Source organism: Aphelocoma coerulescens, chromosome 12 (genome assembly GCF_041296385.1).
Source record: "Aphelocoma coerulescens isolate FSJ_1873_10779 chromosome 12, UR_Acoe_1.0, whole genome shotgun sequence".
Lineage (NCBI taxonomy): Eukaryota > Metazoa > Chordata > Aves > Passeriformes > Corvidae > Aphelocoma > Aphelocoma coerulescens.
The window spans coordinates 517,236-541,871 of NC_091026.1; the positions used below are offsets into that span (position 1 = coordinate 517,236).

The following is a 24,636-nucleotide window of genomic DNA, read 5'->3' on the forward strand; positions in this document are numbered from 1 at the left end:
TTCGTGATGCTATTTTTGTGATGTATTTTGTTTTTTAAAAATTTTACTGAGCAAAGAGATCCACCATCAGAGAAAAAATAGTTATTTTTTAAAACTCCTTAGTGAAATTGTGTACCAGTAGTGTTATTTATGGATTGAATATGGAACCATTTTAAGGTGCACTGAACCAATGGTTCTTCAATCCTACATTTTGCTGGCAATGCAATTTTCTTAAAAAAACCGAAGAACCAAATCCAAGCAATCAAATGAAGTGCTGTTCTATTTAGTATTTGCACTAACAGTATTTGTTCTAACAGTATTTGCACTACTGTTTTTTTTCTTCAGCTGTTTAATTTTAAGAGATTTTAGTCCTTTTATTTACTGAAATTGATAGAGAAGGGCAAATCCTTCTGTTGGGCTGTTTCTCTGGGGGTGGGTTCTTCAGTTCCATAGTGCCTTGTTAGTGTGCCTGAAGTCAAACACCAGCCAGATGGAAAGGATTTTTTATTTGCTTTGCATAGGTACACACCAAGGCAGCCAAGAGCAACGTCATCTTTATAGATCCCCTCTTAAGGGAGTTGGTAAAGTCAGCTTTTGCATTTTCTTCCTCTCAGCTGTTTTGTGGGAGAGAGAGAGAGAACAGAGTGTGGAAGGTTTCTGTATGTTTTTCTAACTAGTATTGGGTTTTATGAGTGTAGGAAACAATATGTGATTAAACATACAACAAACCTTTTTTGGTAAATAGTCTCTGTAAATATTATCTTCTTGCACTACTCCATGAAATCTGAGTGTGAAGCTCAAGCTACCAGGCAGTTCTTTCCCATAGCCTAGTTTTCCCATTTGGAAGTCTTTTGAGTATTCTTAAGCCATCTGAATCCTGGGCTGTATCACCAGCAGGTCGAGGGAGAAGTTTCTCTGGTCTACTCTGGTGGGACCTGGAGCACTGCACCCAGCTCTGGGGCCTCTACATGAGAACGATGTGGAGCTTTGGGAGCCACTCCAGGGGAGGCCACGGGACTGCTCCCGGGGCTGGAGCCCCTCTGCTCTGGAGCCAGGCTGGGAGAGCTGGGGGTGCTCACCTGGAGAGGAGAAGGCTCCAGGGAGAGCTCAGAGCCCCTTCCAGGGCCTAAAGGAGAGCTGGAAAGGGACTTGGGACAAGGGCTGGAGGGACAGGACACAGGGAATGGCTTCCCACTACCAAAGGGCAGGGATAGGTGGGATATTGGGAAGGAATTGTTTGCTGTGAGGCCCTGGCACAGGGTGCCCAGAGCAGCTGTGGCTGCCCCTGGATCCCTGGCAGTGTCCCAAGGCCAGGTTGGACAGGGCTTGGAGCAGCCTGGGATAGTGGAAGGTGTCCCTGCTCATGGTGGGGGGAACAAGATGATCTTTAAGGTCCCTTCCAACCCAAACTATTCTGTGATTCTGTTCTTGAAATCCTTCAGAAAATTATATGTAGTGTTTCCTGATTTTTGGGGCTTTCTGTAGCATCACTGTCTGATGTTGTTTGTTAAATACAGTCTATGTAATAATTCTTGCATGACATTGTAAAATCCATACTGCTGTCGGCCACAGATTTTAAATTACCAAACAGCTGTGACTGAGGAGTTTGAACACACCAACTCATAAGGAATGTGTCTGTGCCCACGAGTTGGGAATCTGCGAGTGCAAGACGAGGGTTGTTTTGGTTGGGGTTCTTTTCCTTATTCAGTTTTCAAATTCTTGTCATGATGGGCTGCAGGGACTCCTATCACTGAGCATCACTCACATTTGTTTGGATTTGGGGCTGCTGACTTTATGTTTTCATAGGTCCTGTCTAGCCAAGGTTTGAACTTTCTTGTTTGCATTTGTTAATGGCCATTTGAATCAGTATTTTGGGCCTGTAGCCAAGGTCATATGTCTAGTAACATAACTGGGGCTGTAACAGAATGGTTTCATGGACTTCCAAGTCACAAAGTACCACTGTGGCTGTCTGATCGAGCCTCGTCTATGTGCCTTGCTTTGTAAGAATTTCTTCAATGAATCTGGTAATCCCTGGCACTCTCAGATAAACTGCAGCCTGAACTCCTTAGGCATGGACAGCATGGGCCAAAGCTTCTCTGGCTCTCACAGCCCATCCTTAAAGGCTGGGTCCATGCTAAGGGGCACAATGCTCTCTGCACTGGGAGGTGCTCCCCTCAGCAGGAGGGGACCTCAGGCTCTGCTGGTCTCCCCAGCTCTCTTGGGATCAGGCCATGGCCAGGCATAGTCCAGCCCCAGCATCGTTGGGCTGCTCACGTGCAGTTTACACAAGAAGCTCGGTCCCTGTTTGTGACCTGTCACTTTTATGCTGCAACACTCTCCTAATTCTTTCTAAGTGTAGCATTTGTTACTAATGATGGGCTTTTTTTCACAGTTTTGTAAAAATGCAAATCACTTTGTTAGCATCAAACCTGAGCCCTGCAAAACCTCATGAAAATCCTCAAGGATGTGTATTTTTATTGCTTACCCAATTTTTAATTAATTTATGTAAACAGATATTTTCTGTTTCATTACAATTCTTAATGTGAAGCAAATGCATTGCAGAAATATGAGTTTATTATGTCAATGTTATTATCTTGATCTACCCAAACATATAATCTCCTTGGAAAATGGCCCAGATCTGTTTCTCACATACCCATGTTGATGTTACTCTTTCATGCCTTGCTGTCCAAGGGATGGGGAGTTCAATTTTTAACTCTTAGTGTGTTTTAGTTAACGAGCTCCTGTTACTCTTTTGAGCAGGGCTACAGAATGTCAAGCTTTGCAGGAGGGAAAAGGAAGAAAAAGGAACTATTTTGTTACAATGTGATGCTTTCAGCTTAATTCCTACCTATTATGGGAGACTGCAATGAATGTATCCTGTCCGGGAGTGCAGCATTTGCCTTGGAGTGTTTTCTAACAGGTTGTCAAGTGGTGTTAGGAATGCACCAGAAGTGACAGCTCCTTTCAGCACTTAGAAAGGTTCCCAGGAAGGCATTTCCAAACTCCAGACACATGGCTCTGTTAAATGTTTAGGAGCTGGGATACCCCAATCTGAAGAGTGGCTTTGTGACAGTGAAAAGTCCCTCTCCTCACTTTCCCAGAGCTTTGCAAGCATTGCTGCAAGGAATGCTTGCCCAGTCTCTTGAGTTGTTATAGCAGAAAGAATGGGCTACTGGCTTTTTCCTTCATCTCCACACTATATTCTTCCCACACATCTTTTCTTTTGAATTTTACCTCCAGCAGCATCAGTGAGCAGTTGGTCCTTTCTTGGGTGCTGCGTGCTGTGGAGCAGAGCAGGAACCAGAGCAGAGTGTTCCTGGAGCAGCTTCAGGGCCTCTGAGGCTCAGGACTTTCCGGGTGTTTATAGGAATCACAAGATGGTTTGGGTTAGAAGGAACCTTAAAGCTCATCCTGTTCCACCCCTTGCCATAGGCAGGGAGACCTTCCATTAGACCAGGTCACTCCAAGACCTGTCCTGCTTGGTCTTGGACATTTCCTGGGGAATTGGATATTTGCAATTATCTGGCCCTCTGCAAAGATGGTTTTTTCAAGGCAGAAAGAGCAAATTATGTTAAAGGAATATTTTCCACTATTTTCCCCCCAAAGGTCCCTAGCTAAAACTAGAAGCAGGTTGGGATGAGAAGAGCTCTCGATACTGCTGGTTAGGGTGCTGCTCTTCCATAGATCTCCAGGGTGCACCGAGGAACTCCTCATCTTTTTTCTGTGTGCGTTAGAAATGCAAACCGTGGGCACAGAAGCATTAAATGACTTGGTGTAGGAGGCTCAGCAGGCCACAGTGTGAGGGAAGAGCTGAGAAAGTTTCTCTCCAGGATCCATTAAGCTACTCTTAGAGTTTAATTTAAGATCTGTGCAAGGACACATCACTTTTCTGTTTTCTAGCTATTTTACATTCCTATCCCTCAGTGTAATTAAGTCCAGCATGACTGTATAAAGGGACATAGGAACTTGGTCAGTCTTACATGTTTTGTGGAAACAAGGGTGTGAAAAGTTCTGAGATGCTGAACTGAAGGCTGTGTGGGCAAGTTTTCCATGCTTGCCTGGCATCAGGACAGCTCTTTACTTGGAGGAAGATAAAATATGTCCAGCTCAGTAAAGCTGCAGTCATCGGGGTGATAAAAGAGGTGGATGGTACAAGATGTTCTCCTGCACAGGGAGCTGGAGGTATCTGCTGCAGCTCTGCCCAGCGAGGCTGATGATGGTGATGATAATGGTGATGATGAGAGACCTCATTGTGGTCTGCAGTTTCCTCCTGAGGAGCAGGAAAGGGGGCAGGCACTGATCTCTTCCCTCTGCTGATCATTGATAGGATAGGATCAGGAAGAGTTCTTCCCCCAGAGGGTGCTGGGCACTGCCCAGGCTCCCCAGGGAATGGTCCCGGCCCCGAGGCTGCCAGAGCTCCAGGAGCATTTGGACAGCGCTACCAGGGATGCCCAGGGTGGGATTGCTGGGGTGTCTGTGCAGGGCCACGGATTGGATTCAATGATCCTTAGGGGTTCTTCCCAATGCAGGGGATTCTATGGTTCTGTGACCAAGGGGATCTCCATGCTCAGTGCTCTCCTGGGCTCAGCACAGAAGCAAGTGAGAAATGGCTTTTGAGTGCTGCTTTTATGTGACACGTGGTGATTTTGTGAGAAGAGTGATCACATTAGAGGTACATTCACTGTGTGTAGGAGCAATGATTTGAGGAACTCTGAAAATCTCGCCTACAGTTTACTCCATATGTCTGGTTTGGTGGGGAATCTTGGGGTGTTTTGTGGGTTTGTGGTGGTTTTCTTACTAATTTCAACGTCTTTGAGGTAGTTTCCTAAAATAAGTGTAATTTAGATTAATTAATTAGTCTATAATTGAAGACTGTGACGACCCACCCTTAAGGGGATGCCATTACAAAGTCTGAAGGGCTATTCCATGGGTATCTTCTAGGACTGGTAAGGCTGCCTAACCTCGGGTTCACTGACAAATGCAACACAGTCCAAGGGCTTTATTTGAGAGGCAGAAAATACTTCTTCTACTCTTCATCCTGCCACAGAGGGTAGGGGGAAACAGGGGAGTGAGAGAAAGCAGCTTGGAGAGTCCCTGTGGAAGAACTGAACCAGGAAGTACCATTCCTAAACCACAATCTCAGACCAACTGAGCATCCTGTTCCCTGCTTAGGGTTGCTGGTGAATTATGATTAATTCACTGGTAAGAATATTTAAGGGTGTTTCACAGACTGAAGTATGCAATTTCTAGGTTATAACAAGATGGGAAATGGTAGCAATAATAGGATGAAAATGCTGTTTGCTTGTTAGAAAGGCAGGATTGAATGCTACCTCAAGATTAAATTTGCCAGAGCAAAGCTAAATCAAACTCTGCTTGTTCTACTAATTCTTTGTACTGTGTTAATTTTGGTTGGTGAAGCTCATTGGCCAAGGGAGAATTAATGTTTGAACACTGTTTGATAACACAGCATGGTTTGGGTGCCTCCTGGCAGGCTGCAGAGGGTGGTAGGGGCTTCTCTGGCAGGGTCTCTGGTGGGCAAGGGGTGGCATTCTCTTTAAGAAAAATACCGTGTCTGTGTAGCAAACACAAAGAAAAGAGAGTCACAGAATCCTTGAATGGTTTGAGTTGGAAGGGACCTCAGAGATTATCTTCCAACCCCCATGACCTTCCACCAGACCAGAAAATTTAAGGGGATTTCATACCTATAAAATAAGTCAATTTGAAAACTGCCCTAGAGTAAGGAGGTAAGATGGAAGAAGCACAAAGGGGATAGCTCCTCTCAGCATGCAAGTCCCTGCTGCTGGACTGGTGCTGGGACAGGTTTTGATGGTCACAGCACACTGGGAAGCACAGCCCTTCAAAGGCAATGGAATCTCTCTGGCTCTCCCCCCCCCCCCCCCCCTCTCTGAAGGTGATTTTTTTTAGGCAGCAGCACTGAAATGTCTCCCTCCACTCCTGCTGTGTGCCAGTCCAGGATTGAGCCTCCAAGGGATGGCTGGAGCATCCCTCCTGTGCTAACAAGTCCAGCACTGGAATGAGGGTAATTTTCCTGCCCAGTTACTGCGTTTATGGGTTACAGGAAGTAGGTGAAGCAAAATGCTTGTTTTTAAAAACACAATTAATTGCTGCTTAAACTTCAGTGAATGTTGGGCTCAGAAGGGATTCCAGAAAATACTGAAACACCAGGTTCTCATGACATGCCTGGAGTGGTTTTTTTGTGGTTAGGGCTTTTTCCTTTCAGAGGGGATCTGGTGTCACAGAGTTTGTCCAGATTTTTTCACACACTTTTGATTTCTGAGTTTCCTTTGAAAAAGCTGTTTCGTGAGGCAAGTCAGAACTGTTTTGGTATTTCATATGCAATCACAAGCTTAAGTGAAGCCTGTGAAGCACTGGTAATTAAGGAAGTTAAGGAGGTGCTACCTGAAATTAATTCAATTGCTCATGACAAAGAACTTCTTTTGTTTAAGCATTGGTTGTCATGGTGTGGTTATGCTGGGAGGTTTTCACCTGTAAAACACACTCTGCCCGTGTTGTTGGGAGGTTTTCATCTATAAAAAGCATGCTCTGTCTGTGGTGTTGGGTTTCTTGGGTGTTTTTGTGGCTCTTGAGTTGGGATTGGAGATTTGGGATATTGACTCCCATTCCTCCTGCTGTTGCAGGATGAGCTGCTGAAGTTCTGAGGTTCAGTAGAAGATGTGAATCCCAGCATTCTTCTGCTGTAGGGCTTTGACATGTGCCTTAATCAATTTAGAAAAACAGCAAGCTATGATTGCATCCAGCAAAAAAGCATGCTCAGCCTTTTCTACCTCGCCAAATTTAGCCATATAGGTCTGAATTGAACTCCTAATTTTCCATAGATTTCTAGCAATGACTCAGGCAAATAAGTAAATCTTCCTCAGCCTGTTCCATAGCTCCTGTTCACTGAATTGCGAGTATCCATGGGGACAAGGACTGCTTTTATGCCTTTGGAAAATGAGTTCCCCCTGGGAAATCTCCCTGTGCTTCACTAGCGCCGCTGACAAATAGCAGGCTGTAACTTCGCTGAGGGTGACTTAGTGAAGAGGAATGTTGGCTGGATTCTGATATGGAATGAAGCTGTAAAATTTTTTTTCTTGATTTGCAAGTTGTCTGATGGCATCTGCTGTTTGTTCACAGAGAGGGGATTTTATCCTTTAGGATTGCTCCAAGTGATAAGTGCTTATAACTGAGTGTACAGGGTGTGGGAATGAAAGGTCCTGGATGCTATTAAACATGTATTGCATAGGCAGGATAACACTAAAGACATAGAGCTGGTGCATGGCAGCAGAACTGTGCTCCTGCCCATAAATCCATGGAAACTGACAGGTAGTTCCACAGCAGACAGCTGGCAGTGGGTCCCGTGGCTGATTTCGTACTCGAGGCCATCTCTGATTAGAAGAGTAGCTGTGGTACATGAGCAAAAGCACGCACTTGGAATGTAGATGTGAAAATGTAATGATCTGAACAGATGTTCATTCTGCTGATGTAGGTATTTGATTTCTGTCTCTGGGTCAGAAGTGCCTCTGGTTTTTCTTTCTTCATCACTGATGTGGGTCAGGGATGTTAGAGCTTCTGTGTGACGGAGGTGAGCCCTGGCCTTGTTTGCTGACCTAATGCTCCTACTTGCCCTACAGACAGGCCTTCATCTGTTCAAAATGAGATAAAATTAAATAACCATCAGTAAATGCAGCTATGTCCATTTAAGAATTTTAAAACTAAATGAAACTCTCAAGAAAACAGTATTTGTTGGCTAGCTAGACACAGAAGCCCTTAGGCCAGGAAGTAGGTAAGATATCCAAGTGTTTAAAGTAGTTTAAAATTTTTTAACATTAGTGAAAATTCAAGACTTTAAAAGGAGAACATTTTAAAAATTCTGAGAAACTACAAAGCAGCTTTTAGTTGGCAACAGCTGTGCTCCAGACCGTGCTCCTACATGGTTCTATGCATTGAATGTGAAAAATTTGTGTAGTCTTGTTTGAAAGAACCCCTTTCTTCATGGTGGGGGGATGGAGTTGATTCCCAAATCTGTTTGCCCCTCACAAGGAATTAGGCAAGAAACTTGACCTCATTTGTTAATCTTGGAAATCTTCTGAAGGTTCAGGTGAAAGCCAATCTCCTGCTTGTATAATTTTCAGATCCTTAGTCAGAGCCCATATGTTACAACCTGGAGGAAATGATGCTTGGGAATGACTAACTGAACATGTTCCTGCTGTTAATTTGGGTGCCATTCCAGAAATGTAATTTGTAAGTTTTCCCTTTCCTTTTGTTAACACATTTACTTACTAATTCCTGTCTTTGCTGGTGTTCCCCACTAAGGAACTTAATGAAGGGATAAATTTTATATTAACAGAGAGAGGCATTTTTTTGCCCTGCCTGTGATGAGTAGGGAGAAGCAGAGAACATACATGTGTTGGATTAGCAGAACTTTGATTATAGATAGGATATTCACTTATTTGTATCTTCGTGCTGCAAACATCATGTTAATCCAGTTTGAATGGTTGTGGGATTTACAGATTGAGGCTGTAAAGTGCTATTCGGAAATTCACAGAATCACAGAATGGTTTGGGTTGAAAGAGACCTTAAATCCCATCTTGTTCCACCCCTTTGCCATGGGCAGGAACACCTTGCACTGTCCCAGGCTGCTCCAAGCCCTGTCCAGCCTGGCCTTGGACACTTCCAGGGATCCAGGGGCAGCCCCAGCTGCTCTGGGCACCCTGTGCCAGGGCCTCCCCACTCTCACAGAGCAAACATGTTACTGTGAGGTTGGTGAGGCCCTGGCACAGGTTGCCCAGCTGTGGCTGCATCTTATTTTACCTTGGTGCTGAGTAGTGAACTTGAGTATCTTTCAGTTCTTTGAAATGGAATTACAATGTCACCTCTGGAGCCTGGACTCTGTGTCCCAGGAAGGAGGGAAAAAGCCAAGAGGTGTGAATGTCTTAAAATGAGGGACAGTGTGTCAGTACCTGCAAACTGATAGTGGTATCACCTGAATCACACTGAGAAGAATGTTTTCCTCCAGCTCATGCCTGGAGGAAGGCCAGGGTAGCAGTAGTGCCCTGAATGCAATGTAGCAGACAGAGCACTGAACTGGTTTGTCACTCCCTGTGATGCCACTGTTAGATGTGGGAAACCAAGGAGGACCAGGGCTGTTGTGTATAACTTGGCATCCCCAAGATTCCTGTCCAGCAGCTGAAAACATCTGCTGCATCAGAGAGCACAGAGATTGTGATTCCTTGGATGAATCTGGAAACTCGATTTATTAATCCAAATTTTGATAAATTTGAGTTATGCAAAGGATGCCTTAAATCCGGTTGAGTGGATTTAAGCCAGGATGTATGGGGCTTGAAGCAACCTGGTCTAGTGGAAGGTATCCCTGCCTGTGGCAGGGAGTTGGAATCAGATGATCTTTAGGGTCCCTTCCAACCCAAACTGTTCAATGAGTCTATTTTTACCTTTCTTTGTCATGACCTTTCCAAACAATCCTGTTCTCTATCCTAAAATGTAATGCCTGGAGGTTGTTTCAGGCTTACACCCTTAGCTTCAGGATGAGGACATTTTGCCTTATGTGGATTATATGATGGGGAATAAACGTCTGTGACCCCAGTGAAGGTTTCTTGGGTTTGGATTAAACCCTGAGTGAGTCATGCAGTTAAACAGGTGTTTCTGCTGCTTCAGAGTAGAAAACACTTCAACCCTTAAGCCATTTTAGAATCAGCTTATGTTTTCGCCAGCGACTCATGTGTCAGGTTCAGCCTGGAGGAATTTAGAGGAGGCTGATTGAGCCCTGATGGCACCAGAGACCCCTCCCGTGGTGGAGGCTGCAGCCACAGGAGCGGTAGCTCTGCCCTGGCCCTTGCCTTGCCTCTCCAGCTGGAAAACAATACTCAGATATCAGTCTGAGGAAAAAAATCCGGATTTTATTCTACTATAATTACAAATAAAACACATATTTGTCTTCCAGAATCACTTTGTTGCAGTTGCCAAAATGACCCTTGCTCATAATATGGAGACTATACAGAATATATAGTCTATATAGTCTGCTGAAGGATAGTTTTAAAAGTTACCAATAAAATAGCAGTGAAAAAGTTCTCACAGTGCTCAGAAACCTGGAAATGAGAGTCAAGGACTGTGGTAATCTTTTTTTTTTTTTTATTTTACTTGAAAAGTTTTTGCAAATCTGCTGGATCTGTGTGGCCACCTTTCCTTTTCTCTGCCAGCTCCCACTCTGCTCTTCCTGCCTTGCACAGGGACTTGCTCCCTCTCCCTAACAGCAGTATGTCTGATTTATTCTACAGGTTTTAAATTAGATGGAAACTTAGCAGTAGGGAAGAAGTGATGGATTTGAGAGCAATTCTGTGGCTCTTCTTGCCTGACTTGTTAGACAGCCTGTTGTTTTTTTTTCTTTGGGGAAAAGGCAGCTGGTGCAGAGCAGCAGGGGTGCTGCCTGGCTCGGCTGCGGACATTCTGTGTGCCGCTGCCCCTGTGGGGCATGGGGTGCTCCTGGCTGCTCTGGGACCCAGGCCTGGTCACCACAGGGCACCCTGCACTGCCCATCCCAAGGGCTGCTGCTGCTGCTTGGGCAGTGTTTGCTCTGATGCTGCTCCACGGATTGCAAAGGGAACGGAGAAACCCCTCAACAGCCCCAGTACCGGGGAAACACTCCCCCCCTGCACACACAGCACTGTGGCAGGGTTTTGTCATCCACCAGGAGCCTAATCACGGTTCCAAGCCTGTGTTTCCTCTGACAAAGTCTCTGTGTGAGGCTGACTTGTTTGTAGCCATGGGAATTCTCGTTCCCATCTTGAGCTGTCTGGGGTTGTGGGTGAGGGCAGCTGTGGAAATGGCGGTGGCTGATCCTTTTGCATCTTGGCTACAAGTCAGCTGTGTTCCCACTTAATTCACTCCATGTACATAGGAGTACAGCTCCTGTAGATGTGCCTAAGTGACTTGAGAAAAGGAAGATGTCTGAGGTTAAAATATGAACTAAATAATCTTGGTGATTGGTGAGGGTTTGGCTCTCTGAGTAAGAGTACCTTCTATAGATCCCAAAAGCTCCATTTCTAGGGCAGCGGTGGGCAACACTTTGGCCAAGGGGACCAAACCAGGCAGGCACGATTGTGGGGACTGGGGTGGAACTCCCCTGCTGCTCTGTTTCGTCATCCTAAGAGGCCGGAGTGAGTGTCCGAGCTGCCTGTTGGAGGTCTCCATGTGCTGGTGAGGTCCAGGCAGCCCTGGAGCTTCTGTGGAGCCATGGGAGGGGCAGAGAGGCTCTGCACACGCTGGGCAGGGTCACGGCACAGCCTGGAGCTTATGGCAAATGCCCTGAAATTTCTCTAGGAAAACCAGAGTAGTAGGGCATGACATTTTCACATTCCCAATCTAAAGAATTTCCATGCATATGCAGCCTGTGGAAGAAGCTGAAGGACAGCTGGAAACACTTCCTTTACCAAAAAGAAGGAGAAAGTCTGTAAAATGAAGCAGAACAGCAAACACATAGAAAAATGGATGTGTTTGGGTATTTTTGGAAGGTGATATGGTTTTAATTTATCCTGAGGTAAACAGGATGGGCTGTAGAGCCCAGCGTGGTGAGCAGGGACCTCAGCTGGTGGTCTGTGCCAGAGCATCCCAGGAGCAGCTGTGGGCAGTGGGAGCTGTCCTGGCTGTGAGAACATTTGTACCTGGAAATGACATTCTGTGGGTATTAATACCTTGGATAATGAGTCTCAGAACACCCAAACATGAAGAAATAGCTGAGGGTTGATCCATCATGCCACGGTTGTGTTCATGGTGCCTGAAATATTAGTGCTGTCACGAGCATGGCGTAGCACAGGCATCTCTTTGTCTTCTCAATGCTGGATTTAGGCCGAGTGCCCTAGTTCATGCATGCTGCTGCTCTCTTACATAAAAGATTTTATAATTGCTCTTGACACAAGCATAAAACAAATCGAAAATTCTGAATACCCTGGCAATGCAGAGCCTTTATTTTTGTCCATCACTAATAATAATGTCTCATTTTGGTTTATAGGACAGAAAACTCACAAAAGTAGAGAGGCAGAGATTTAAAGAGGAAGCAGAAATGTTGAAAGGTCTGCAGCACCCAAACATTGTGAGGTTTTATGACTTCTGGGAATCCTGTGTGAAAGGCAAAAGATGCATCGTGCTGGTTACCGAGCTGATGACCTCTGGAACGCTGAAGACGTAAGTACTGCGCTCCCGGCAAGGGGGCTAAGAATAGCAGCAGAAATTTATAGCAAAATCCTACTTTCATATGCTGAAAAAAGCCATCTCCAGATAAAAGCAAAAAATGGAGCTGTTCTCTGGTGTCTGTCATTTGTCCCCGCATTTGAACTGCAGTGATTTGGCAGGCAGGATTTTGGCCTCCATCTCTCTCTGCCTGCTTCCCTGTTTCGGTTATGCAACTCAAAGCTGTTCTCTGGCGTGTTTCATCTTCCGCCTGTGACGTTCAGATTTGTCAGGGTGTGTTTTGTGCTTGGTTTTGTGCTTGTATTTTCATGTTTTGTTAGGGACTTCAAATGGAAGAGCGCTTGAATGGTAGAATCTCTTAGAAGCTGAAGGTGCTCTAGGTTATCTCCTAAACAATATTAATTAATAGCTTCTGATACTGACAGTCTTGTTAAGGTTGATATAAAGCAGTTGGCATGAATTCTGGAACAGATTTTCAGCCCCAATGGGAGGAGTACTCAGCCAATGTGCTACTCTGCGAGTGCATTAGCAGGCCCTACATCTTCCCCAAATGTCCCCTCCCAACCAGCGCTTCAGGTAAATGGAAAGAAATGCAGGTGCATGGTAAAAAAGTCAAAGTCTTGTGGCTAAAATTAAACTTCAATATTCTTCTGATTTGAATATATGAACATATTCTAAAACTGTTCTCTGCATGCAGTGAATTGCTGAGCTATTAGACTTCAAAATATTTGGTTATATTTGCACCAAAAATGCTTATTATCATCCTCCCTAAAACTGAATGCTCTAATTCCTGTTTTGAAAAGATCTGTTTGTTTCAATTTTGGGATATTTCTGCGCTGCTCTTGTGGCATCTAATAAGGAGCTTTTATCCATAATGGAATTTCAGCTGTTAAACCTCTCAAATCTCTAATAAAATGTTTTCACTTCCTTTATTCCCACTTATGTGTATGTTGTGCTCTAGGTATCTGAAGAGATTTAAAGTGATGAAACCTAAAGTCCTGCGGAGTTGGTGTCGGCAAATCCTGAAGGGTCTTCTTTTCTTGCACACAAGAACTCCACCAATAATTCACAGAGACTTGAAATGTGACAATATTTTTATTACTGGACCAACTGGATCTGTGAAAATAGGAGACTTGGGTCTGGCAACACTCAAGAGAGCTTCATTTGCCAAAAGTGTAATAGGTAATGTTCCTGTTCTCCTTGGCTTCCCTCGGTCAGTATCGTGGCTGTCTGTTTAACATCTTCCTTTCCCATTTTGCATTAGTGGTTTTTAAGTTGCAGATTGGTAGTGGAGGTTAAAGTGGGTTTGGGACTCTTGCCTTTATACCACTGTAAAAATGGGAATCAGTAGGTAATGGTATTGTAACTTCCTCTTCTCCTTCCTCCTGTATCACAATGGTAAAAAAATCTTTTCTTGGCTCTTTAAATGGAACATTACTTGATATCCACAAAATCCCTCCCTCTCCTTCACTAAGAGCAGCAAGGGTTCAGCAGCTTGTATGTCCTTTGAGAACAGACTCAGTGCCTGGTTGGAGGGAGAATCTAAAGCACAGGGAAGAGGAAGGATACCCTGTGTTCTCCCTAGCAAGGGAGTGCTGCAGAAGCCTGGGAAAACCCTGGGATACATTCTGCCTCCAGTGGTGCTGGGGTGGGGGCGGTTGCTGATGCTGAAGGTTGAGACTGTGGTGCTGGTCTCCTCTCTGGGGACATTGTGGGGAGCTGGAACATCATGTCCCAGTGCTGGGGCACAGGCTGCAGCACTGGTCCTGCTGCCACGCTGGCCTGGTGGGGTCTGCTGAAACCAAGGCTGCAAGTTACTAAAAAAATATCAGTAGGTACAAAATGTAAAGAATTTTTCACTTCAATTACTTTCAGCACCTTCTACAAGAAGGCAGGAGAGGGACATTTTGCAGGATCCTGCAGTGATAGAACAGGGGGAGTGGCCTTAAACTGAAGGAGGACCGGTTTAGAGCAGATATGAGGAAGAAATACCTCCCTGTGAGGGTGGGGAGGCCCTGGCACAGGGTGCCCAGAGCAGCTGTGGCTGCCCCTGGATCCCAGGAAATGTCCAAGGCCAGGTTGGACAGGGCTTGGAGCAGCCTGGGATAGTGGGAGGTGTCCCTGCCATGGCGGGGGTGGAACTGGATGGGCTTTGAGGTCCCTTCCAACCCAAACTATGCTGTGATTCCATGATTCTCAGATATACCATATCCAATGCCCTGAGGTGGTACCCACATGAGAAGTGTTAGAACTGAGGTTTGCTTGAACTGGGATAACATTTTCCAAGTGACTGTTGAAAGACATTTTCCCTTGTAAAAATGACACTTACGTGTTTTGGGTCCATATGGAATGTTTTCCTGAATTCTCAAACAATTATCTTTTTCACCCAAGCTTCTGTAGCCAATCTCCTTTGTTCAGACCCATAGATGATGGTTCTGGGAAGCTGCTGTGAATTCCTGAGGAATGTGTCTGGAAGGGGAGGAGGAGTTACCATTCATGCAGGCGTATTTCAGCTTACAGTACTAACGGAAATTAGATTCTAGGCAATAAATGTTGGCAAACTGATAGGGACAACCACTGGTCCCTGACTAGATATGAAAGTAGTACCTGATCTTTCAGGCAATACTTGCTTAAATAATTATTTTAAAATCTCAAATTTTTGGATAATTCTTGTTTAATTCTTTGCACGTACTTGCACAAAAGTATCATCCTTAATGCATAGGGAGCCCAGTATCAGTGAAATCAAAACGACAGAAATTTCAGGTACGTGCTTGGCTGCTGTGTGTCTGCTTAACCTCAATGATTTTAGTGACCTCATGTTTGTTCATATTTGTTAAGTTTCTCTAGTTTTTAACTTCTGGTAATTGGTGGTCTTTTTCTCTGTTGAGGGTCAGTATTTCTTGAGATAATATTTTTGCAGGATAACAGTTATTCATGGGACATAATGGAATAGTATCAATAATAACAATACTGGGAATAATGTAAGTAATACCAATATTGGGACTAATTCCAGAAGTACCAATACTGGGAATAATATCAGCAGTGGCAGTACTGGGAATAGTATCAGTAGTACCAATACAAGGAGTAATATCAGTAATACCAATATTGGTAAGGATATTAGTAATACTAATACAGGTTTTTGTAGAATCAGTTGTGACCAGAACACCATCAAAATACACTCATGTTAGAAAGGAATTTGATACTGGAAGGGCTGCAGGATGCTGGCAAAGTGGCTGCATTCACATTTTGGCAATTTCACGAGTAGCACTGCTCCAAGGAGAGAATTAAGAAACCTTGGAAACACTGGTGATGAGTAATTCTGCGCCCTCTGCAGAGGTAGTGGCTTTAAAGGCATATTAGTAGCTGCAATTTTACGTTGGCTCAAAGGGATGAGGTCAGCATGGCTGAGCTCCAGGTCCGGCCTCGCTGCATCCGAGCCGGCGCTGGCCTGACCTTGCAGTGTCTCTGCAGGAGCCCAGCCAGGGCAAGCCCTCCTGCCAAGAGCAGCTGAGTGGATGCTGAACAGCTTCACGTGTAGGTGGTCTGTTATGTTGAATGATGCTTGTAGGTATTCCTTTCCACCACAGGGAATGGGGGAAAATGTCATTTTTGTCTTGTTTTGGAATGGTGCCACGTTTTCCATTTGCTTCTTAGACTATTGCTATCACTTTTTCAGATTTGTTTTAAATGCTCTGTAATTCATGAGATTCACTGCTGCTGCTGAATTGTGTTCCTTCTAAAGCAAGGCAGCAGCTCCAAAATCATTCCCTGTGGCAGCTGTTAACCCTTTCTGAACAGCAGCCTCTGCCTTGGTGACAGCTGGGGGAGAGGGACTATGCTGAGCCTCCATGACACAGGTCTGGCTGATCTGCTAAGGCTGGACAAATGAGTGTCTTCGAGGTGGAAGGAACATAGACAAGGGAAGAGATCGATCCTGAATTTTGCAAAATTAATTTTACAGAAATGCTTGGTTCACGAGTCAGACTGAGTCTACTTCAGAAATGTGTGCAAAAGCAGACTCTAATTTTGAGGGTTCTCCTTTTTGTTGCCATTAAGAAAGAGTTTAGGACAAGTCAGAGAATCCTAGAACCCTAGAATGGTTTGGATTAGAAGGGATCTTAGAGATTGTCTTGTCTGCCATGGCTGGGACACCTTCCACTAGATCACTTTGCTCCAAGCTCCAAGCCTGGTCTGGGACTCTTCCAGGGATGGAGCTTCCTCAGTTTCTTTAGGGAGTTGGGTGATGGCTTTTAACTGGAAAAGGGGAGATTTTGATTAGATATTAGGAAGAAACATGTTACTGTGAGGTTGGTGAGGCCCTGGCACAGGGTGCCCAGAGAAGCTGTGGCTGCCCCATCCCTGGGAGCGTCCAAGGCCAGGTTGGATGGGGCTTGGAGCACCCTGGGATAGTGGAAGGTGTCCCTGCCCATGGCAGGGGGTGGATGAGATGATCTTTAAGGTATCTTCCAATCCAAACCATTCTGGGATTCTCTATGCCAGAACTATTTTTTCTGATTGTATGTTACTTTAATTACAGTTGTGCTTTTGCTGCTGATCAGAGATGTCATAACAAAGCACTGATAGGATCTGCCAGGGCTGGGGGCAGTTTGGGTGCTGAGGCTGGACAGGCAGAGTTTATCTGGGTCTTTCTCATGGTCCAAGACTTGCCACTCTGTTTTTGGCATCCCAGCAGCTTGCTGCTCCTGTCCCTTGACACACCACGGCATCCTTTTACATGTAAAAAAGGAAATAAACTAGCCATTACTCCTAAGCATGAATTACAGTATGAGATACAGTTCCTGGAATGAATTACCCAAGTGTTAATAGTGCTCTGTTTTGCTTGATAAGCCCCCCCTTTTCAGAGTAGTTTGCTGTGCAAATGTTGTAGGTGTTGGAAGTTCCTGCTTTTCCCCAGGCTGCAGCTCCCAGAGCCTCATTTCATATTTACCCAGTTCCATCAGATTCCTGACGCCCTAATCCCTATTGAGTAGGACCTTATTCCGTAAGTAGCCTCATTGATTTGTCCCACTAAACCAGTGACAGAATTAGGTTTGATGTTTTTGTGCATGACTCTGTAGGTGATTTGTGATACTACTGGCTTTCAAAGTGCTGTCTGCTGGTGGTTACTCTGTATCTCTGGAGGAAACAAAAGAATTCAAATTTGCACTGATAAAAGCAAGAGCGATGGTTCTTGGTTCTTCTCCCCTTTTCACCTCCCCAGACCTGTACACATCTTTCTCTTCAGCCAGCCAGAAACCATTCCACCACTTCCACTGGCTGGAAATGAGCTATAGCTCATTTTCTTGTTCATTTTTGAAATTTTTCATTCTTTTTCTTCCCCCTCCCCCGCACCCTGCTTCCCCCCTTTGGATTATTGCCAGCAAGCCATGAGCATGGAAGTGCGTGCGTTGACCTTGGATTTCCTCCCTGGGGGATGCTTGAGCTCTTGTGAAATAATCTCGCATGCATCTATACACAGTTGTACTGGGCACACTTCCCACAGGTGAAAAAGCTTGTGGTTTAGATTCCTGTAAAAAAATCAACATTATCTTTGTGCATCCCTGTAGGTACACCAGAATTCATGGCCCCGGAAATGTATGAAGAACACTACGATGAGTCTGTGGATGTCTACGCGTTTGGAATGTGCATGCTGGAAATGGCTACCTCAGAATACCCTTACTCAGAATGCCAGAATGCTGCTCAAATCTACCGGAAAGTAACCTGTGTGAGTGCACGTCCTTAATTGGTGCTGGATCTTGTCGTTTGAAGGCTTAAAAGCATATTTTGATGAAGTGTCAGTACTGCTGAGTGTATACTGCATTGTAGAAGTTGAGGTATCTGAGCTCTTGGTTACACACACCTGTTTCAGGCTTATGCATAAGCTTAAAATTCTGCACTTGGGGTGTGTTTGACTGGATGCAGCTACATGAAATATTTTCAGTAATCTTTGTCACTGATTTTATCTCCATCAGCCACAAATACAGCCCAGTGGGCTGCTGCTTGATAGTTTAACTCTTCTTAGAGCATTGCTTTCAACCCAGAGCCACTCAGAAATAATTTTAAAGCCCACAAAGGCCTCAGAAACTGCTCAGCAGTGCAGTTATCTTCATCCTGTGGCTGGAGCAGCTTCCTTGGCATTGCAGGGAGGTGAGTGTGTGCAGCCATGGATCTGCTGGCTGCTGACCATGCTCTGCACCATGGGCTTGCTGAAAACCATGCTGCAGCTTCTCAGAGACATGGAATGGGTTTGATGGCTCAGGGGAGTTCCTCACCTTTATCCTTGTTATTCAAGGCTAGGTTGGACAGGGCTTGGAGCAACCTGGTCTAGTGGAAGGTGTCCCTGTCCATTACAGGGAGGTGGCAATCAGATGATCTTTAAGGTGCCTTCCAACCCAAACTATTCTGTGATTCCGTGATCCTAGAGCCACGTGGTTATTCCATGTTGTTACGCTGTGGTTCTTTATCACAGTGTTTATTACCTTTGGCACAAGGGATGTTGGCTCTGTTTTGGTATGTAGTCCTTCAGATATGGCCTGAATGCTACCAGTGTGGGCAGCTTAGGGGACACCTCCTTGGACTCTACAACTTCACAGAGTGGCTACAAGAGGCTCTTCTGATTTTAGGCTCTGTGGCCTCATCTCCTGCATGTGAGACCAGTGAGGTACCCAATATCACTGTGGGAGTGGCCGGCATGGTTGGCTGGTGTTACTGGGAATGTGTGTGTGTGTGCACCTGGAGCCATGGAGAACATTGAGCTCTTCATTGCTCCACGTACCCAGAGAAGCTCTGTGTACACCTCTTGGCCATCTGGAATATTGGTAGTTAAGACTTTTAAAGGCTCCTAAGCTTCATTTATCAAAGCAATATCCAAGATGGCAAAGAATAATGATTAATCAGGGGATTCCAATTAGATGTTATATTTCAATTTGCAGACTTAAGTAGCTATTTTTTTAAACACTGATGGAAGCCTGAGCCAACTCGTTTTCTATGGCAGTAACCTTTACATGGCTCAGGATTAGATGGTAAATTATTATAATTTGTATTTGTAAAACTGGCTTTATGCTGGCAGCTTTGGAGAGTGGGAGATGATGTTTATCACACAGAACAAGCACTGGCAGAGAAGCTGTTGAAAGGTTGTTGTAAGGGGTATTTATTTTTGAAGCAGAACTTTCTGGCGGGGAAAGCTGAAGACAAAAACATCAGGTACCAGCACGGAGGGTGTGCGGTTTTTGTCTGAATTTGGGGTAGTAGCAGTGGGAGCAAAGGCACCAGGATTCCTTAAGTGGCAAAATTGGCATTACAGTTTTTCCAAGGAAGGGGTTAACCAGCTCCCTGTGGAATGGAGAAAGCCCAGTCAAATGCCATGAGCTGTACTACTGTCAGGCAGGAAGGAGGAGCAGGGGGTGGACCTCTGTGGTGAGGGTGCAGGAGGAGCCTCACGTCCTGGGGGAGATCCTCTGTCCCAGGAGGAACCTTCTGGTGGGCTCAACAGCTTCCCTAGAGGAGCTGCTTCTGCAGGAGAGCTGCCGACAGAAGGGACCCTGCTCCGACCAGCGTGAGTCGCCTGCGGGGTCTGAGGGACGCAGCAGCCGAGGAGGAGGTGTGGAAGTTCGGGGTGTGGGGTCCTGAGCCAGCACGATGCAGTGGGGTCTGCCCTAAGCTGGGCAGTGACTCACACAAAGTAACTCTAAAATCACTTGGATGAAGAGTTAGGGTTGGTGATGCAGCAGCTTGTGCGAGCCTTGGGGCTTAGAGACTGAAATACAGTCAGAAATGGAGTGTAGACTAAACCCAAGAGGCTGAATTAGACTGTCTTCTTCCAGTATTAGATTAGGTTTGGGGCTCTTGCTAGAGCAGAAGGTGGCTCCGACCTTCTTGGATGGAGAGGATGCAGAGCCCCCAAATGCTGCAGCTCCTCAGTGAGACATTTATGTACTTTTTTATGAAGCTGGGGCTTTTTTGCACCAGAAATATAAATACTATTTCTAGTGTTTTAAATTAAGGGTCAGCGCATTGTAAAAATATGTTTGCTGTTTCTAGCTGCCTGATGCCTTTATTTAAAAAGGATAAAATAAAATACCTTTCTTTTCATGCCTTGGGCTAAGCATTGCAGTGGCAACCACCAGAGGTGTTGATAGCATCCGCAGGGTTGGAATTGCTGGCTAGAGTTTGCATCAAGGAGCAACAACCAACAAAATCTTTAGACTACCTATCTTCTGTTGGGTCTCACTGAGCTGACATTCCCTCTGCTGCCCAGCATAGGCAGGGCATGATTTGGGTTTTGCCACTAAAATACCTTTTTCAGTAGTTTCTACTCTGTGTCCTAACACTCTACCAAGCCCGTGCCTGCTACTAGGGCATAAGATACACTTCAGGTCCTGGCTGTCCAAGTCATGCACGCTGATAGTCCTTATCAGTGTAGAAAATATAAACGCTACCTTTCTGAGACATTATTATTTCAGCATATGTCACATTTTGCATGTCTGTAGTGTAAGATTATTAAACTTTATCCATTTCAGTGACCTTTTATTCTGCCTGACCATATTCTCATGGCTTAATTGCATTCCTGTTTTTTCCACGTGTGCCTGTGTTTGCAGTTGTCCAGGATAAGGTGGTGGTCATGTTTGGAAATGTGCAGAGGGGCTCATTTTTCTGCCAGACAAGATGTGCTTGTTCCAACTTGTCACCTCTCTCTGCCCTTTCAGCCTGAATGATGGAGTGTAAACAATAAAAAAATGGATATGTACTGTAAATAGAAAATACATCTTTCCCAAGCAGCGGGGCCAAGCCACATTTACCACAGTTCACTTTGAAGTGATTTCCTGGTCAGCATATTTGCAGTGCCCTTCGTTCTGATGCCGTAATCTCATTTTTCATGCATAACTTGATGGTTTTTCTTACTCAGATTTTTTTTGTGTTTAATCATTCTGCCAAGTGATTTTGATGTAGACAATAGTGATGAAACATTGGAATCCGTGACCTTCCCAGGCGGCTCCAGCCCAGTGTTTTCTTAGGGATGCGCTGCAGAATGCACAGCAGAGCAGCTGCATCTCCAGGGAGTTCCTGGCCATCTCCTTGGATTTAGTGGTAGAAACCTGTGCTTCAGAACAACCCACCCTGTTACAGTGTTCTGGTTTTCATTTAAAGCTTTCATATTGTTTGTTTTCATCCACTATTGAAGGTTTTCTCAGCATTTGCAGGCTGTATGCCATATTGCACACACTAAATAAATGCTGTGGCTGTGGCACAATGACAGCAGGCAAATAATGCTGTGAATGTCATTGCATGGACTTCTTGTGGCTTTTGGAGATCATCTTAGATCTGCAGGTAATCCTCTTAGCTTCGCATTAAGATGGAGCACCATTCTGGAGTGAAATGAGTTTATAATTGCACACAGTGATGTCATGGAAAAAATCCTGGTAAAACTGAGAGCTTTACCTTTATTTCAGTGACTTCAGAGTGTGTGTGCCAGGGTGGTTTCAGTTGGAAACATGGCTTCAGATTATTTTGGTTGAAGATTTTTTCCTTTGTTAGGAATGACATGAGCCTAGAGATTTAACTTCAAGTGGGAGGTGGGGTGGTAGCCCAGAGCAGGCTGTCCTAGGGTGGAAGGGCACCTTCTAGGGGCCAGGAAAGCCTCTAGAAAACTGACTGACGTGGGTCAGACGTGCTGTTGACTTGTGTGGCATTTGCTGTGTCCCTTCTAAGCATCACGTGCTGCTCTTCCAAAGTGTGCTCTGCTGATGGAAACTGGCAAGTGGCTGTTTTTAGACCCTGCAAAACAAGCAGCACGTTTTTTCCCTCAGCATGAAGGATACAACTTTCATGTCTGTATGTGTCTGGCTGTAGACTCAGCTGCCTTGTCCTGGAGGGCAATGGATCACAAATCTAATTGCTTCAGAAGGAGGGGGATGGGAATAAGTGCTGGTGAGGGAGTCAGAATAAATCATCCTGTTGGAGACAGGAATTCTCAAATGGGAAATTATTTGATCTCTCATTTTGCTTGTGGTTTATATATGTGTATATATATTTTAACATTTAAGGACCTTGTATTATCCTTATGACCTTTATGCCACCCAGCGAGCCCTGCCTTTCACACGTGGTGGCATTGAGTTTATTTTAATTTATAACAGGCTGTACAGCTTTTGAGCCATAATGGGTAATTTCTTAGCTAATACACTTTGAATTTTGGTGCCATGTTTCCTTGGGAATGCTCAGGGAAGACAGATGGCTTTTGTTGAAGTGAATGAGATGGGTCCTTTGATGGCAAATAGAAGCCCCCTTCATTGTCAGGGGCATAGTGCTGCAGGGAGGGTTTGCAGCATCCCAGTGAGATGGCCTTGGAGAGTTTAATGAAGAGTAAGAAACAAAAGGGCCCTATAGCATAGGGACAGGGAGAGAACACTTTGGCAAAGCAGCTCTGTTCAGTACTTCACTCTCCGTGTTTTGTCCTTGTTTGTTTTAGTCATCTATTCATAGCTTAGCTGTTCAGCAGATTAACACAATGGATCTTTGGAGAGGAGTCGGTGTTCCATCAAAAGATGGTGAAAATAAAGTGTTGGGGGAAGAGTTGCCTTTTTAATTTGTGGAAGCAATTTGTAAAGTCAATATTGAGAATCAGTCATCGAGGTTCTGCTAAATGGACTGTTTTCAGGCAAACCTAATTTCTAGATGCCCAACATGTCCCTCCCTGCTCCATCCCAGTCATCTCAGAGTTAAGGCTGAACCATGTACCTGAAGATTTTTTCTGAATTCTCAAAAAAAAAAAAAATTAGATTGGATGAAACTCTGATAGGCCTTGTGCTATTTGTGTCTTTCATATGTTCATTTTGTGTAGATACCTATGGAGTGCTTACAAAAATTGTAAAAAGCAGTTGGCAGGATTCCTTGAGTGCATAGAGATGTGAGCAATATATTCCTCTAGGCAGTTGGAAGCTCTGCATGGTATGGCCTAAGTTGTCTCTACTGTTTTTCAGTTTTTTGGATTTTGTGTGTGTGCGCATTTCCCCCCTGTTAAATGGGTACTGACACACGTTTGTGGGATATTTTTCAGTAAACATTAATCTATAGCAGCTGATGGTCTTTCATAGAATCATGGAATGGTTTGGGTTGGAAGGGGCCTTAAAGCCCATCCCATTCCACCCCCTTGCCACGGGCAGGGACACCTCCCACTGTGCCAGGCTGCTCCCAGCCCCAATGTCCAGCCTGGCCTTGGACACTGCCAGGGATCCAGGGGCAGCCACAGCTGCTCTGGGCACCCTGTGCCAGGGCCTGCCCACCCTCACAGGGAGGAATTTTCTCCTTATGTATAATCTAAACCTGCCTCTCTTCAGGCTAAAGCCTTTATTAGGTCTTATTACCCTTTCTTCGTGGTGAGTGTCACACTGATACGGAAATCAGTTTTCTCACAGCAAACAACAGTGTACTGAAATGTATAGATTTGTCCTTTCTGTTTTGAATTGCTAAAGTTTTCATCCAACTCCTCACTGGAGAACACACTAGGCTCCTGTAGCTTAAAGGTGAATTGGGGTACAGAGGAGTCTTGCTGAAAATACGTTTTAGTGGTGCTTTGTTTTCTTTCACTTCTGGTTCAGGTATCAAAGCTCTCCTAAGAGCTCTCCTTGGCACATTGGAACCAGCCTGGGCACTCCAGTGCCTTTTGACACATTTTTCTAATACACAAAACTTGAACCTTCATCTCATCAGTAAGATTTAGGGTTGCTTAAGCAAATAATTCTTTTTTAGTGGGTCACAGCCAGCCAGCCAGCCACATGTACAGATTATTTTGGTTTGTTCTCACAAAAATGGGTTTCTTTGGCTCTCTGCAGCTTTCTGCTGAAGCACAACTGGGGAGCTGAGTATTCGTGTGACTATTCTGTATTTTTATTACTATTTTTTCAAAATTTATGGTTTACATATTTCACTCTAGAATTTTAAGACAAATAGGGGGTTGTTGACCTAAAATTATTAATAATAATGTTTGAAGTAGAATCTGAGGCTTGTATAGCAACAGGATGTGCATAAAAGGATAAAGTATAATCTGATGCTGGAATATTCAGAAATTCTCAAAGAGGCTCCAGCCCTCACTGAAAATCATCCATAAAATTTACTCAAGACTTAATTCAGTGTATTACTTGCAGACACTCCCTGAAAATACTTGTTTTCTTGTTTTAATCCACTGGGTGAACCAAAAGTCCATTCTGCAGGGCTCCTTATCTGTGACTGCATGAGCCATTATTTACTGTTATTCCAGGGTGAAACTTTAAAAGGATTTGAATGGAGCTAAATGTCCAATTCCCATTCAGTTATGTGCTTAATCACATTCTGGTTTTTTAGATAAAGGAAATTGTGTTTCCTTTTTGTTCTGCTTATTGACTTCATTGGAAGTACTTGGGTCCTTAAGTGATAGGGTCTAACTGCATCATTTCTTCTCAA

General features: G+C 44.6%; 1 protein-coding gene across 9 annotated transcripts in view; it reads left to right on the forward strand.

Annotated features, from left to right (window-relative positions):
- WNK2 (WNK lysine deficient protein kinase 2) overlaps nt 1-24,636 on the forward strand; it is a 102,680-nt gene that overhangs the window by 26,452 nt on the left and 51,592 nt on the right. For all 9 annotated transcript variants that reach the window (XM_069027619.1, XM_069027613.1, XM_069027615.1 and 6 more), the window contains 3 exons: nt 12,023-12,195; nt 13,163-13,383; nt 17,769-17,926. In XM_069027619.1, the coding sequence (XP_068883720.1) occupies nt 12,023-12,195; nt 13,163-13,383; nt 17,769-17,926 (552 nt within the window). The remainder of the gene's footprint in view (nt 1-12,022; nt 12,196-13,162; nt 13,384-17,768; nt 17,927-24,636) is intronic.